General features: G+C 41.5%; 1 protein-coding gene across 2 annotated transcripts in view; it reads left to right on the top strand.

The window, feature by feature from the left end:
* Window positions 1-17,229, top strand: part of uvrag (UV radiation resistance associated gene) — a 438,674-nt gene that overhangs the window by 44,354 nt on the left and 377,091 nt on the right. For both annotated transcript variants that reach the window (XM_072262586.1, XM_072262587.1), the window contains exons 2-3: window positions 7,338-7,455; window positions 10,003-10,037. In XM_072262586.1, the coding sequence (XP_072118687.1) occupies window positions 7,338-7,455; window positions 10,003-10,037 (153 nt within the window). The remainder of the gene's footprint in view (window positions 1-7,337; window positions 7,456-10,002; window positions 10,038-17,229) is intronic.

Below are 17,229 nucleotides of genomic sequence, written 5' to 3' on the forward strand. Positions count from 1 at the left end.
AGAAACCACTCCTCATTTTGCACTTGGGCACTTTTGGTAACTCCCACTTTCCTGTGTGTATGAGAATGGGTTAGGCCTCCTGTCTGTGATAATAACTTCATTTTCTTTCAATTTACATAGCACCTGATGGGCAAGTCCTGTACTCCCCTGTTTTTACTTAGTGGCCTCATCTCATTGTGGACAGCATGGTAGCTTAGCGGTTAGCATAAGGCTTTACAGCACCAGTGATTGGGGTTCAATTCCCACCACTGTCTGTAAGGAGTTTGTACATTCTGTGCTTGATTGTCTAAGTTTCCTCTGGGTGCTCCAGATTCCTCTCACATCCCAAAAACATATGGGTTAGGGTTTGTGAGTTAATGTTGGCCCTGGATGCATGGCAACACTTGCAGGTTGCCCTCAGCACACATTTGGACGGTGTTGACAAAGAGCACAGTGATGTTTCGGGCCGAGACCCTTCACCAGTCCTGATCCATCGTAGAAGTATAAATTGGCCTTTAGTCATTGGCGCAAATGATGCATTTCGCAGTTTCAATGATTTGGCCGTAGATGTGACAAATAAGGCTAATCTTTTCGTAGCTTAGTAACCAAACGAACCATTCTCTTACTTACTAACAGCCTTTATTAACTCATTGACCAAGTGACTTTATATACACCTTAGACACATGATACCCCTACCCTTACCCTATCAGCAATACTTGTCTCTGCCATTCTTCGGTCCGTCCTGCACTTTGTAGTAGCTTTCTCTCCTTTCCAATTGTGCTTAAGTGCCTTTGACCTGAAATACTAACTTCCTTTTTTTTTTTTTTTTACAAACACTGCCTGATCTGCAAAATTGCTTTCTGCTTTTGCGTTATACTGAGACCTGTAGTGATAAGCTGTCCTGTGCCTGGATTTTCACTTCTGCATTTCAGAGTTTTGAGTCTGGAGGAAACCTTTGTGGTCACAGGGCAAATGTGCAAACATGTTGCTGACAGTGGCGGAATTGAACCTGCACCTCTGGTGCTGCAATAGCTGTACACTACGTGCTGCAGGAGTAAAAGATGGTGTTGAGGTGGGTCAAAAATGATGATGGTGAACAGCAGAGCAGGCTCAAAGGAGCTGATGCCATGTTTCCTGCTGTTTCGATTTGATTGCTAAATTAAGTGGGCAGGTAGATGAAAACTTGGTGAGTTTGCCTGGCAAGATCAGTTGTGGCAGCTGAAAGCTTCATCTGAGCTTTTGCTCTTACTAAATCAGTCAAGTCCAGTGACCTCTGACCTCCAGCCTTCCATCTTGAACACTGTAATTTCAACACGGAGATTCTGCTGTCGATGTCTTAACAGTTTTATTTTCCCATTGATTCTCTGCTGACTTTGCTTTCTCATCCAACAGTGTTTCAATTTTTAATGTTTTGTTATTATATTTTAAATCCCTCCATGGCCTCGCGACTCTTATTTTTGTAACGGTAATCTGAAGCATTTGTACTCCATTTCTCAGACATCCTGGATTCTCATCAGTCTATGACTGTTTGTGCTCCTTTGGCTGCCTCAGCCTGGATCTGTTTCTGAAACTATTCTTGTCTTTCATTAAGTTGCTCTTTAAAGTGCTTCTCTGAACAGATTTATTGGCACCTACCTATACGATACCAAATCTGGTTTGAGAATCAGAGTACCACAGCACAGAAACAGGTCCTTTGGCCCATCTAGTATGTGCTTCACTGGTTTTCTGCCTATTCGCATCCACCTGCACCTGGATTATATTCCCTCCATATCTCTCATCCACGTACCTATCTTGTCTTAAGATACTACATCTGAACCCACATCTACCACTTCCTGCTGGCGGGCTCAAATCCATAGAATAATAACCATAACGGAATCAATGAAAGACTGCCCACTAGGGCATTCAACCAGAGTGCAGAAGACAACATACTGCAAAATACAAAGCAAATAATAAACATAAATGAGCAATAAATATTAAGAACATAAGATGAAGAGTTCTTGAAAGTGAGTCCATTGGTTGTGGGAACATTTCACTGATGGGGCAAGTGAAGTTGGGTGAAGTTATCCCCTCTGGTTCAGGAGCCTGATGGTTGAGGGCTGATAACTGTTCTTGAACCTGGTGGTATGAGCCTTGAGGGTCTTGTACCACCTTCCTGATGGCAGCAGCAAGATGAGAGCATGTCCTGAGTGGTGGAGGTCCCCAACATACACTGAAATAGGATGGGAAAAATATCCTCAGTTTTTCTATAGCGTGGGGATGCCATCAGATGCATTTCTGATCTCATTTCATGTGAGGTTGTATACTGACACTGGTTTGTTGGCTCCTCACCATACTGTACTTATTTAAAAGGAACTCGCCCACAGTTGTCAAAGCAAGTAGAAGTTCATTGTCATCCGACTGTAAATGTAACCAAATGAAACAGCATTCTTCCAGACCACAGTGCAACCACAGCACATAAAGCAAAATATTACCATAAATCAAGTATTCAAAGTGTATATAGTGTGCAGTATAGTAGGAGCTGGTGGTAGACCTGAGGACAGCTAAGGTACCGGTGACCCCTGTTTTCATCCAGGGGGTCAGTGTGGACATGGTGGAGGATTACAAATACCTGGGGATACGTATTGACAATAAACTGGACTGGTCAAAGAACACTGAGGCCGTCTACAAGAAGAGTCAGAGCCGCCTCTGTTTCCTGAGGAGACTGAGGTCCTTTAACATCTGCCGGACAGTGCTGAGGATGTTCTTTGAGTCTGTGGTGGCCAGTGCTATCATGTTTGCTGCCGTGTGCTGGGGCAGCAGGCTGAGGGCAGCAGACACTAACAGAATCAACAAACTTGAGGTTTCCTCCAGACTCAAAATTCTGAAATGCAGAAGTGAAAATCCAGGCACAGGCCAGTGATGTTGTGGGGATGGAACTGGACTCTCTCACGGTGGTGTCCGAAAAGAGGATGCTATCTAAGTTGCATGCCATCTTGGTCAATGTCTCCCATCCACTACATAATGTACTGGGTGGGCACAGGAGTACATTCAGCCAGAGACTCATTCTTCCAAGATGCAGCACAGAGCGTCATAGGAAGTCATTCCTGCCTGTGGCCATCAAACTTTACAACTCCTCCCTTGGAGGGTCAGACACCCTGTGCCGATAGGCTGGCCCTGGACTTATTTCATAATTTACTGGCGTAATTTACATATTACTATTTAAATATTTATGGTTCTATTACTATTTCTATTACTATTTATTATTTATGGTGCAACTGTAACGAAAACCAATTTCCCCCCTGGGATCAATAAAGTATGACTATGAAACAGCTGGCTGTCATCGAGGCTGCCAAGACCTCGGTGGTGGTCTGTTGCTGAGCATGGCTGAACACAGCAAAGTGAACACAGCACTGTAAACAGTCAGATTGATGGTCATTGCCTTGCCTTGATGAATGTGTACCCTGACACAATTCAAGTTTGAATCTACTTGGTACCTTCTACAACCGAGGGGTGTCTTTGAAGAAATTCTGTCAACTAAAGGGTAGGCAATGTCGTATAGTAAGAAGCTAATTATCCAGTATTGTTAGTACTGTGATAATACTGGAACAGTGAATTTTGGGTCTATTGGATACTAGGCCATAAGATTATAGGAGCAGAATTAGGCCATTTGACCCATCAAGTCTGCTCTGTCATTTCAACATGGCTGATCCATTTCCCCCTCAGCCCCAATCCTGTACCCCTTCATGTCCTGACTAATCAAGACTAATATGTAAAGACTTGCCCCCCACAGCCACCTGTGGTAATGAATTCCACAGTTTCACCACTCTGGCTAAAGAAATTCCTCCTTATCTGTTCTAACTGGATGTGCCTCTATTCTGATATTCTGTCCTCTGGTTTTAGACTTCCCCACCATAGGAAACATCCTCTCCACATCCACTCTGTCAAAGGCCTTTCAACATTTGATAGGTTTCAGTGAGATCCCTTCTCATTGTTCTGGACATTCTTTTGTTCTTTTAATACCCCAACTTTTAATTTGTGCATTTTTATATGTGTTACACTGTATTATTAATTTCTTTGTAAATGTAGTAAGCTAAAGGAACTGGGAAAGGGAAATATGGCCTGGGCTGTGGAAGAGTGTGTGTGGGGCTGGGGGGGTGGGGCTGGTGCGGTTGGAAACGGCTCTCAGGCAAGTGGGAAGGGAGTGTGGCAAATATTACTTGGTGATTCATGCTGCACCATTGGAATTTCAGAATTGTTGCAGCTTTACTGTACTGACACTTTAAACTGAAGTCACATCAGTCACAATGTAGGGAATCATGGCAACCATCCTGAACATTTTCTTTTGTTCTAAGTTGCATCAGATTCAAAGCGGCATGGTAGTGTGTTCAGTGTAACGCTATTACAGTACCTGGGTTTTACCACTGTGTAAGACAGGTTTCCCAGCCTCTTTTATTGGATGGATCAATACCATTAAGTATGTGGTCTGTGGACTTCAGGTTGGGAATTCCTGATCTAAGGAGTTTGTACGTTCTCCCCATGACTGCTTGGCTTTCCTCTGGGTGCTCCAATTTCCTCCGAAGGTATACCAGTTCATTGGTCACATGGTGTAATTGGGCAGTATCAGTTTTTTGGCCTGGTAAGATGACAGCACATTTGATCGCAACAGATTCTGTGTGGTCAACCAAAGGTGTTAGCGTCCAATTTAAATATATTATCACAAAAACCTGCTGGATATTAAGAATTTAAAGTACTGCAGGTCTACCCCATCAGCAAGTTGCTCGTTGTTGGAGAAACTAAAGGAGCTGGAATTGGTGCAGATCGTGCTGCTGCCTACGTCAGGGAGGTATTGGAGTCATTGTGCAAAGGCCATGTGCCTTTCTTGTGATCACAATACACTGTTGGACATCGTAATGTGGAATGATGCAATTTCAATTCACTGATTTATTGGCGGAAGGCAAATGTGGACGGTGGGGGAGCTGTGTGGCCTCAGTTGTAGCGAGGACTAGGCCTCAAGCTTCAGTGTCGCCTGTTTACAGACACCCAGGAGAGGAACACAGAGCTGGTATGCTCCACCGGAAGGTGGTGTGGTGTCCAAACTGGAGTTGGTGCTGCCCCCCCACCCCCCCTAATGTTTGCTTGGCAGAAGACAAAACTGTTTTGTATTCGACTGAAGCCTGCTGCAGCATTTATGGACTCGGCTCCTGGGCTGTATATGTATTTTTTGTACTGATATGTTATATGTGCCTTGTGCAGTGTATGACTGTTGGTACTGTGTTTTGCACCTTGGCCCCAGAGGAATACTGCTTCGTTTGGTTGTGTTCATGGGTATTCATGTGTGGTTGAATGACAATTCAACTTCAACTTATTGTGCTGTATCTCGTAAAAGAAATTAATCTGTCAAAAAAAAGCTGCTGGAAGAATTCAAGGTTCAAGGTAAGTTTTATTGAAGTACATATCTTAACCATATACAACTCTGAGATTCATCATCTTGTGGGCAAACTCAGCAAATCTATAGAATAGTAACTATAATTTGATCAGTGAAAGATCAACCAGAGTGCAGAAAACTATGCAAATATATATAAATAGCATGAGGTAATGAGATAGAGTCCTTAAAAGTGAGATCATTGGTTGTGGGAACATTTCAAATAAAGTTGAGCGTAGTTATCCCCTTTTATTCAAGAACCTGATAGTTGAGGTGTAGTAACTGTTCTTGAACCTAGTGCTGAGAGTCATGAGGCTCTTGTACCTTCCACCTGATGGCAACAGCGAGAAAAGAGTGTGAGGATCTTTGATGATGGACGCTGCTTTCCTACAACAGTGTTTCATGTAGATGTGCTCAGTGGTTGGGAGAACTTTACCCGTGATAGACTGGGCCAAGTTTACTACTTTCTGTTGCGTTATCCTTTCAAAGGCATTGGTGTTTCCATACCAGGCTGTGATGCAGCCAGTAAATATACTCCACTACACACCCATAGAAGCTTGTCGGAATTTTAGATGTCATGCTGAATGCCATGCATTCTTCGCAAATGCACTTGCGTGCTAGGTCCAGGACAGTGGTTTAGATGTCATCCGTAGAAGTGATGTGGGGATCAAGGGTACAAGTGCTGAAATCTGTTAAGGAAATTAATGATGTGAACCATTGAAGGGAGAAATGTGCAGGTGGACCAGACTGAGAGGCTGTAGTGTTTGGGGAGTAGGGCGATGGAACCAAGAGGGGTTGAAATTGTTGTTGATGTTATGGGAAAAGAAACAAAAATTAAAGTTTAATTGTCAATCAACCATACACATGAATAAAGGTACTGGCAACCTGAAACAAAAACACAGTTTTCAAAGGTCAAAGTACATGTGTCACCATATACAACCCTGAGATTCATTTTCTTGTGGGCATACTCAATCCATAATAGAATAATAACCATACAGAATCAATGAATGACTGCAAGAACTTGGGCTTTCAACCAGTGTGCAAAAGACAACAATCTGTGCAAATACAAAAAGCAAGTTATAATAAGCAATAAATATCAAGAAAATGATATGGAGTCCTTGAAGGTGAGCCCATAGTTTGTGGGAACAGTTCAATGATGGAGTGAGTGAGATTAAGTGAAGTTGTCCCCTCTGGTTCAGGAGCCTGATGGTGGAGGGGTAATACTGTTCTTGAACCTGATGATGTGGGTCTTTGTGTAGTCGAGTGGACATTCAGATAATGTTCCATAAAGTGAATGAGTCTAGGACCAGAGGGCAAAACCACAGAACAGAGATGAGGAATTTCTTTAGCTAGAGAGTGCTGAATCTGTGGAATTCATTGCCACTGACGGCTGTTGAGGTCAAGTCATTGGGTATATTTAAATAGGTTCCCATGTTCTTAATTATTAAGGGTGTCAAAAGTTACGGGGAGAAGGCTGGAGAATGGGGTTGAGAGGGGTGATAGGTCAACCATGATGGAATGGCAGTGCAGGTTAGATGGGCTGAATGGCCTGAGTTTGCTCCTGTGTTTTATGGTCATGCTGTGAGAAGATGAAACATTCATTGCTTTCATGCCTTTGATTATTCCATAGGGTTTGATAGCTAATGAGTATAGTTTTAATGTATTTTCACAGTAGATTACTTGAATGTTTTCCATTGCACAGGACAAGCTCTTTGGACTTGGTATGATAGTCACGTAGATTTTAGTAATGTAATTGCTTTTAGATTTCAAGCCATCTAAACACTTTGTCCTTGACAAGACTTGTCTGAGCTGTTGAGTCCCACAGTTTCTAATTGCAGGATGAATTTGACGAATGAAATGATGTTCTAACCTTATAGGAAATGAAGTAAATAAATGCGAAATTTTTTCTGGAAAACCAGTAATGAATAAAAATGCATGCTTTTGTTTATTGTTTCAGCGGCGACTTCGACATCTGCGAAGTATTGCAGCACGAAACATCGTCAACAAGAATGGTTCTCATCTTCTGGACACCTACTTTAGCCTACATTTGTGTGATGATAAAAAGATCTTTAAAGGTAATCTTTACATGAAATTGACTTGTTCAAAATAAGATTTTGTTGAAAAGTACAGGAGCATATATGGCAAAACAACACTTTGAAGCAGGGAGTCTGCAGAAGGATGAGCAGGTTACAGGGGTTCCCAACCTTGTTTGTGCTATGGACCCTTATCATTAACCGAGGAGTCTGTTAGAAGAATGGGCAAAGAAATAGAAGATGGAATACAGTGTTAGGAAATGTATGGTTGTTCCCTTTAGTAGAAGAAATAAAGGTGCAGGCTATTTTTAAAAATGGAGAGTATATTCAAAGTCGTTTAACATCATTTCCTGTACACAAGTGTAAAGGAGAACAAAATAATCATTACTCCAGATCTGCTGCAGTACAAGTAAACACAGGAAGATAAAGAACACTAATAAAAAAACACAGTAAGTATAAATGCATATACAAATGTGAGATAGCTTATATACATTGATTGTATGTCCATAAACTGACACTAGAAGCCAGAGATGCAAAGGAAGTCCTGGTGCACATTTCCCTGAAGGTTTACTTGCAGATTGAGTCGGTGGGAAGGAAGTCTAATACAATGCTAGAGTTCATTTTGAGAGGACTGGAATACAAAGAGAGGATGTAGTGCTGAGGCTTATAAGTGATTGGTCAGACTGCACTTGGAGTATTGTGAGAAATTTTGGGTCTCTTATCTAAGAAAGGATGTGCTAACTTTGGAGAGGGTCCAGAGGAGGTTCGTGAGAATGATCCAGAAATGAAAGGGTTAATGTATGAGGAGCACTTAATAGCTCTGTGCCTGTACTGGCTAGAGCTTAGATGGATGACAAGGGTTGGCAAAATCTCACTGAAACCTGTTGAATATTGAGAGACCTAGATAAAGTGGATGTAGTGAGAATGTCTCCTATAGTGTGTGAGTCTAGGACCAGAGGGCACAGCCTCATGATAGAAGGATGTCCCTTTGGAACAGAGATGAGGAGCCAGCGTGGTGAATCTTTGGAGTTCATTGCCTCAGACAGTTGTGGAAGTCAAGTCGCTGGGTAATATTTAAAGCAGACGTTGATGGGCTCTTGTTTAGTAAGGGTGTTAAAGGTTGTGGGGAAAAGGCAGGTGGATGGAGCTAAGAGGGATAATAAATCTGCCACGATTGAATGGCAGATTAGGCCCGATGAGCTGAATGGCCTAATTCTAATCCTACTCCTGTGTCTTATAGTCTCAAAATAACTGAGGTTTCTACTGTGATTAGGAGACTCTGCAAAGTAGGGCATTGGTTTTAGTTATTTCTGAATATCAGAGGTACAAAACATCACTTTTTTAAATAAAATTTTCCTTGAGATAGAATCGGCATTTCACTGGACACCACATTAACTGTTGTACTGTTACAGTTATATCCTTAGAAGTCTTGCCATTCCATCTTGTTTTAATTGAACTGTTTAATTTACTCAAACACCATCTATTTAACATTGGCATTAAAAGTAGATGACTTAATTCCTTGTCGTGCAGTGTGACACTTTTCTAGCAGAGGTTCCAAGGGTTTTTGAAGGTTCTGCACAATGCTTGTCTTTGCTTGGTTGGCTCAAAAGAAGTTTGAATGAATTAATGTTTGATTAATTCCTGTATCACTGGGCTGAGGCCCAGACGTTCATCTTGAGGACAGTGCCACAGTGGATCCTGCCATGAGACCTGCCTTTTTGGGTTATCAACACAAAAATGGAATCTGGTGGTATCAGTTTGTAATTTTTGCAGCATTTTGTATCTGATTTGCTGCCATTTTCCACCAGCATTGGTTTTAATACAAAACTAGTAATTGAGAACTGGTGGTAATTAAGAATAATTGAGAAATAATTAGTACATTGTCAAGTATATTGTGCAACTTGCTTTGAAGTTAGGATGTTGAGTTGTTTTGTGAGTAATAATAACCACTTTGAAGCGATGGGAGATGAGAGGTGATTTAATGGATGTCAGATGGAGTGCACAACCAGAAATGTTTTCCCAGAGTGAAAATGGTTGATACAAGAGGCATAATTTTAGTGATTGGAGCTGAGTATTAAGGGTATGTTAGAGCTAAGTGTTTTTTTTAACATAAAATGTTGGTGTGTGGAATACCCTACCAGGCATGGTGGTAGAGGCAGATACATTTGGGATATTTAAGAAACTCTTAGATGGACATGTAGGTGATTTGATAGATATCTATGTAGGAGGGAGCTGTTGGATCGATAAGAGTAGGTTAAAAGGTCATAGTGTCAAAGTGCTTGTACTGTGCTGTAATGTTCTGAATTCTTGTGAGCTTGAATTAATTGAAGATTGTCCCAAATGTTGTACTTGGATCACAGTTCTGGCCTATGATGGTCTTGAGGAACTCTTGCAGTCTCTTTCAAACCAGATTTTGATTTCATAAGCTTGTGCATTGTTGGCTCAACAGTTATCAGCAGCTCAGGGGATGATGCAGGAAGAGTAGCTATGGTTAAAGCCATTATTTTGGAACTGTTGAATTTTACTGGTTTACGCAAATAGCTTTCGAAATGGATACATAACATACTTGGTTCTTTTTCTCCCCATCAGCATTTTACACCAGTGAGGTCATAAAGGATTCTTTGGTAAGTGATCTTCGATAGCCTAGCTTTGGAGATGTTTTTAAATGAAACTTATCTGCATCAGAATCTTAAAACCACCTTTAGATTGTTGGCTGTTTTGAATTAACTTTGATTTTCAACTTTTGATAATCACTGTTCCCTGTAAGCTGCACAGCAACTGAAATGCTTCCATGCACATAGCCATTGTTGACACGCGGCTGGAATAAGGACAGAAGAGAAAATGTTTCCGAAACTTAAAAGTTTTTTTTGTATAACGTATTTCATTATACCTTTCAATTAATAAAAGTGTGTTATTTTTCAGTTTTCATTCTAAGTATTTGTAGTATGCATATTACAAAAACATTTGAAGTTCTGTGCAATTTTTAGGCCGTGTTTTTAAAATAAAATCCTGCTCAGATCAATCGTTGGTCAGCACAGCTATATATTTAGAAAAAATTAGAGGGAACATGTTTCCAGTTCATGTAAAAAAAACAAGAAATGGAGTGCTGGAGAGCATCATATTGTGTGGAGCTGAGCAGTCATAAGTCGAATTTCTTGGTGTTCTTATCAACCTAGACTCCTGAGGGCAGCTGTGTTATGTCCATCCTGCCAAACTTGGAGACAAAACACTTTGCAGATTAGGGATAAGTGATATGCCTCTCGCTTAGTGGTAAAGATCATTAGGAAATAGCAAATAGCCATTTGATGATGCTTGCTTACTGTTACTTTAAAAAAAAGCAGTCATGTTCTTATCTTTTGTTACCTCAGCATGACCTTTCTGCTTTAATCTGCATGTTCTTTGCTTTTTCTCTTAAAGTCTAAAAGATCTATCAAAGGTCTATCAGGTGTCTTCAAAAGAAATTTCTTTACATCTCTATTGTAAATCCAAGTCAACTTTATTGTTAATTTAACTTTATACGTGAATACTGCCAAATAAGGCAACATTTCTCCAGAACGGGGTGTAAAGGTTGATTTATACTTCTGCGTCAAATTGATGCCGTAACCTGCGCACGTTATGAGCATTTATACTTGTGCGTTGGTGTGTCTGCGTCGCTCTGCAAATCAGGCACGTTGCACATGCGTACACCCCTGCCCGTGCAAGGCTTCATGGTAGTCTTTCTCGGGGTCAATAAGTTTAAAGCGAGCGTCTTTTTTCGTAAAAGTGAAATGTGTCCTCCATAATTTCGGAGGTCTGTAAAGCTTTATGGAAAGTATTGCATCAGAGTTCCTTCCCTGCCCTTCAGTCGCCCAATGGGAAGCTATTGCAGCGTAGGAGGAAATGCGATGCTACCAAGCGGACCAATCACAGTTGTTGTGGTCTGTGTTGCCGCGACGCGTAGTTACATTTTGGGAGAGGTGCGTATCAGACTACGGTGTAGGGATCTGCGTAGGCTCTGCGTGGGGTTCGTGGTGACGCAGTACCAACAGCGTCAATTTGACGTAGAAGTATAAATCAGCCTTAAAGCACAGTAGTACACATAATGCACATATAACACACAATAATTTAGGAAAGTAACCATTACGTCTACAAATGAATTGTGCATAGGTAAACAGAGTAAAGTGCTTAAGTTAAATATTGTAGGGTGCAGTACAGATTACGTGGTGACTCTTCGAATGTGATGCAGCAGGGAGTTCAGAAGCCTAATAATCTGAGGAAAGAAACTGTTTCTCAGCCTGACTGTTCTTGCCTTTATGCATTGGAGTCTCTTGCCTGGTGGTAGAAAGTCAAAGGATGCTGGATAGATGGGTACGCAGTGCTCCTGATGTCCCCAGTGGATAATGTGGAGACCCCTAAGATCCTCTCAGCCATTCTCACAGTCCTTTGTAGGGATTTAGGGACTTCTGGTCCGCTTGTCAGGGTGCTTTCAATGGTGCTTCTGTAAAATACAGTTAAAATGGTGGGAGGGCAGGGGGAGAACCTCACATGCCTCAATCTCCTCTGGAAGTGGAGGTGCTGTTGTGTTGCCTTAGGTAGGTGATAATGAAATTAAAATTGGGGGGGGAGCGCAAAGCCTCGCTTACCTCAATCTCCTCAGGATGTGGAGGCACTGCTGTGTCACCTTAGGTGGTATTGAGGGACCAGCTGAGGCTCTCCATGATGTAAACTCCCAGAAACTTGCTGCACTTAACTCCCTCTATGGAGGAGCAATTTATGTACAGAGGAAGATGGTTCATCTGCACCTTCCTAAAGTCCACAGTCATTTCATTGCTCTTCTCCACATTCAGACTTGGATTGTTCTCGCACCAGTCCACCAACTGCTTGACTTCCACTTTGTACTTCAGTTCATCATTGTTGTTGATGAGGCCAACCACTGTCGTGTCATCTGCAAATTTGATACAGTTTGAGTAAATTGCACTGTTGTGAAATTGTGGCCCTTGTTCAAGATGATTCTATCAGGGGGTCATAACATACCCTTCATCTGTTCTGTCAAGTCCGATAAGAACTTTGAGACCATCAAAATGTACAGGAACTACTGGATGGCCATAACCCTTTTGTCTCCTTTTGGAGAGCAAATCTGTCCGTGTTCATCCTAGCCGATATGTGACTCCAGACCTAGAAGACGTTGTTGATTCTTTTGCTTCTGTAAGTGGTTAACAAATAGTTACACTGTTACTGCTATGGTTAAGCAAGAAAATAATTAAACCAGCTTAGCTATTAGCAGTTGAATCACCTGTTGGTCACCTCCAGCCCAGTTAATTTTGCAAAGTGCTCAAACTTATGACTGGAATTTAAACTGTGAGATCTGTCCCACAGGCCAGTTAGAACATATTCTCTCCCGCGTAGCCCTACATTTTTTTTTTAATCACTCGGGTGCCTATCTAAGTTTCTTAAGTGTCCCTAATGTCCCTGGCTCTACCACCACCACCCCTGGCAAGATGTTCCACTCACCCACCACTGTGTGTATAAACAAAGACTATCTTTGATTTTCTCCTCCCCCACCATACTTTACTCCACTGACTTTAAAATGATGCCCCCTTGTATTAGCCGTTTGTGCCCATGGAAAAATGCACTGGCTGTCCCCTTAATCTATGCCTCTTAGCATCTTGTACACCTCTAGCAAGTCACCTCTCATCTCCTTTTCTCCAAAGAGAAAAGCCCTAGCTTGCTCAACCTTTCCTCATATGACATAATTTTGTTGGAAAATGATATAAACAAGATGATATTATATATTTATATATTATGTTATGCATAGTATAATTATAATGTAATGTTTTATTTTAAAATACAAGTATGTTGTTCTTCACTTGTATAAGGCATTTATGAGATCACGTGGATCCTACAGCATTTTGTGTGTTGAAGGGTGTTTTAAAGGGTGGATGTAAATGTTCTGGAGGCAGTTCCTAATGGGCTGGTACTCTTTAAGGATGGGTTAGCTAGGTAGCACTGGCGGTCTTCTGCTAAGATGGCAGAATGCTCAGACACAGCAGCCTCTCTGGGTCTAAACGAAGGGGCAATTATTTGTTGTTTTTATGATTGCAAAATGATGCTGGATATTAAGCACATCAAGTATTGCAGGTCTATCCCACTAGTGAGCTGCTGGATGTTGTGCATCATGTTGCAGCCTGCTACAGCTACCCAGGGAGGAAGGCGACAGAGGCGATGCACAGTCCAACAAATGATTGTTTTGGATGTTTTTAATGTGATTGCAAGACACTGTTGCATATTGGTAATGTAGAATACTGTGAGTTTGATCCATTGGGGAGCAGCATGGCCTCGGTTGTCACATGGACCAGGCTCTTATGCCTTAGGATTGGCTGTTGCAACTGCCAAGGAAGGAGGTGTTGGAGCTGGCTGTGTGCTGCTGGGTTAGCGGCTGGCCTCTTTCATCCATGCTGCTCTCCAGTGTTCGCATGGTGGAAGATGACCTAGATTGTGTTTACCTGTAGCTGCACTGTGCGATATGAGGAACTGCTGTGGGCTGTTCTTGCAGCAATGTGGCTGTAGGACAACATCCATACACCAGCAATCTACAGACCTTCACACTCAAAAACCTGAGTGATATTATTTTTCTGCTATCGTAATTATTGGTACTGTGTGTGACTGATGGTAGTGTGTTTGCACTTTGGCCCCAGAGAAATGTTGTTTCGTTTGGCTATATTCTTGTCCATGGTTGAATGACAATTAAGCTTGAATTTGGACTTCAAGAGTGATGGACCTAACGGACCTTGGCAGTGAATGTGGAAATAATCTTTCCACTTTCCTCCCGGGAGAATCTAGTGTGTGTGCATGTATATGGCTATGGGTGGGAGGGGTTGTGGGAACAGTGGAGAAAGGACGAGTCATTGTTTAAAATGAAGGGGGTGCTCATGTAAGATAGAAATGAGGGAAAATTACTATTTAGGAAGGGAGTTCAAAAGACTTGAAACACTTAAGTAGTGCAAGTGTCTGAATACCTTTGAGGTGGAGATGGCTGCGAGATAGTGAAAGGTAATAGTGGTTCAGTGGTGCAGAGCGGATGTTCTATCAACCATGGTGTCATTTTTTGGTGGAGCAGAGTTGTGTAACATTGTAATTATATGTCTGTACTGTGAATTTCATACTCTGCAGCTACAGTACTAAGTCTGGCATTCCAAATCTAACCTTTTTAGTGCTGTAAAATTCTCACTGCCACCACAATGTTTTATTTAAATAACAATGAACATTGTGCTTGCTACAGCTTTCACTGAATATCTGAAGTGACAAGTTTCAGCTTTCACAAGTTTGGTTTACAGTTTGGGGTTGCTAGATTAGATATTCAGTATAGATAAGTTTGAATGTGGTATGATTTGAGAATTACTCAAACCACCTTTATTTGTTTCATTAAGTATCTCCAGGAAGGAAACCAGTCATCTTTAAATAGTCTGACGCCATGTGGCTAGCTCTCAGATGGCTCCTGAAATGGCTTTGTATATCTGTTGTCCATAAGTGCTGCTTTGAAATTGGATGGACCACCTGGCACCTGGCATTGAACAATGCTGAATTCAAAGTTCAAAGCACCTTTATTATCAGAGTATGTGTAAGTTATACAACCTTGAGATTTGTTTTCTTGCAGGCAGCCACGAAACAAGAAACCCGAAAGAAACCATTTTTAAAAAGCACCAACAAACACCCAGTGTGCAGAGAAGAAAAAAGACACGAATCATGAAAACAACAAAAGCAAGCACAGCATTCAGAAGGAAAATGAGTCCATTGACACAGAGCTCGTGTCTATGGAGGAACCCAAAGCCATAGCCTCAGTGCAAACATCATGGAGCAGCGAGCAGAACCGTCCTGACTCCCACCTCTGGTCTTGACACCCTGCCTTTTCAATCTATCTGGCCTGGTGTTTAAATCATCTAAACACCAAGTCGTTCCCCTTGTTGTAAGACCTGGGACCTGGACCCTGTTGCATCAGTATGCTCTGGGCCTGGGTCTCCCCACCACCATATTTCAGTCCCAAAATGATGTTCTCAGTCCAGTGGATCTTGCAAGGTCCTCTGGAACATGTAGGGACTACTAACGGAATTGGGAAAAGTCTTCCAGGTTGGTCAACCAGCAGCCTGACATAGTGAATTAGCACATTACCAACAACATGCCAGAATCTTGCATTAGAATCCCTTGTGATTGTGTTCTGGTGGCAGAAGAGATCCATCAGTAGTTTTACAAGCAAAGAGTATTCTTCAGATTCCTAACATGGACTCCATAGGACAGTGGTGAATGTGGGTGGCCGGGGTTGAGGTGTTTGATGTTGTGATGTTTGCCAAGCTTGGTTATTAGCTTGCAGGCATTTCCTCACCAGTCAAGGTGACAACCGCAGTGCGCTGTTGTTGGTGTTTCTCTCTGGGCTAGCTCATTGATTGCCCAACTGGATACTCTTCTTCTGGATCTTCTTCTGAACTGCGATAGATTGTAGCCTGTAATTTCCCTTTTAAGAATGCAAATTTTGACTGAGTGAATGATCTGGCACTTCTGTGTTCTCTTAGGAGATTCGTAGTGGGGTGTAACTACAGCTGTTCTTGTGAGGTAGCTCTTGCATATTTAATATTGCAGTAATATTAGAGTAACTGTATGTGTGTGTGTAGTTTAAGCATTCTTGTTTAAATAAATACAGGTTATATGTAAAAGTAAATGAATTGCATATGTCATTACGCTACTGTGCCTCACTTAAACATGAAATTACAATTACATTTTGGACTCCTTTCCTTTTGAATGAAAGGAACAATTATACAGAATAAAGAATTACATAACACAAAGTTAAAAGCACAGATATGGAATAAAATATGCATAAATACCAGCATGTGTTTTCAATGTAACCAGCATTATAAAAAGCAGTTTAAGGCATTTGCAGTGCAGTGATTTGAGTAATAGAGATGATGTAACAGAATACATAGAGATAATAGTATTAAACTGAGGTCATATTTGGCAGATTGTAGAATATGCAAAAAGATTTCAAGGAACTATTTGTAGAGAATAGACTCGTTATCTCCAGATCCTATCATGATTACAACCTAATTAGATAGATTAGTCATTTTTCAAATTAGCTGACTCCTGGAATCCAGTTACTACTTTGCACCTATGGTGGCAATGCACAAACATAACTGGCTGTAAAATGCTTTGGGTTATCCTGAGATGTATTAAACTGAAGGACTATTTGTGGGTATTTTGAATAGCAAATGCAGCAATGAAACATTTACATGTGATGACTTCAGTAAAGTAATATTTGGATGTGTTAAGCAACACACACAAACGAAGTGCTGGAGATGCTCAGGTCAGGCGACATCTATCGAGGGGAATAAAGAGTCGATGTATTGGGCTGAGAGGCTTCTTCGAAACTGGAGCAAAAGTGGGGGAGGAAAGGAGGACAAGCTGGCAGGTGATAAAGGTAAATGGTTTGGGGAGGGGGTATGAAGTAAGAAACTGAGAGTGGAAAAGGTAAAGGGCTGAAGGAGGAATCGGATTGGAGAGGCGAGCAGAATTATGAGAAGTGAATATTGCAGGAGTTGTTTGAAGAACTGCTTTGAGGATTATCAAGATTGGGAAGGCAGGTTATTATCTAAGTGGAAAGAGTTGCAAATGAGTGGCTTTGCAGGGATTTATCAGGTCTTGTCCACGGAAAACAGATGTCATGTTGGTACAAACAGAAATGAAGGCAAATGGGATATTGGCCTTAATTGCTCTGAGGTTGGAGTTGAGAAATAGAGCAGTATTGTTATAATTGTGCAGGGTGTTGAAGAGGCCACACTTGGATTATCATGC

The sequence above is a fragment of the Mobula birostris genome, chromosome 7, assembly GCF_030028105.1.
Source record: "Mobula birostris isolate sMobBir1 chromosome 7, sMobBir1.hap1, whole genome shotgun sequence".
NCBI classification, from domain to species: domain Eukaryota; kingdom Metazoa; phylum Chordata; class Chondrichthyes; order Myliobatiformes; family Myliobatidae; genus Mobula; species Mobula birostris.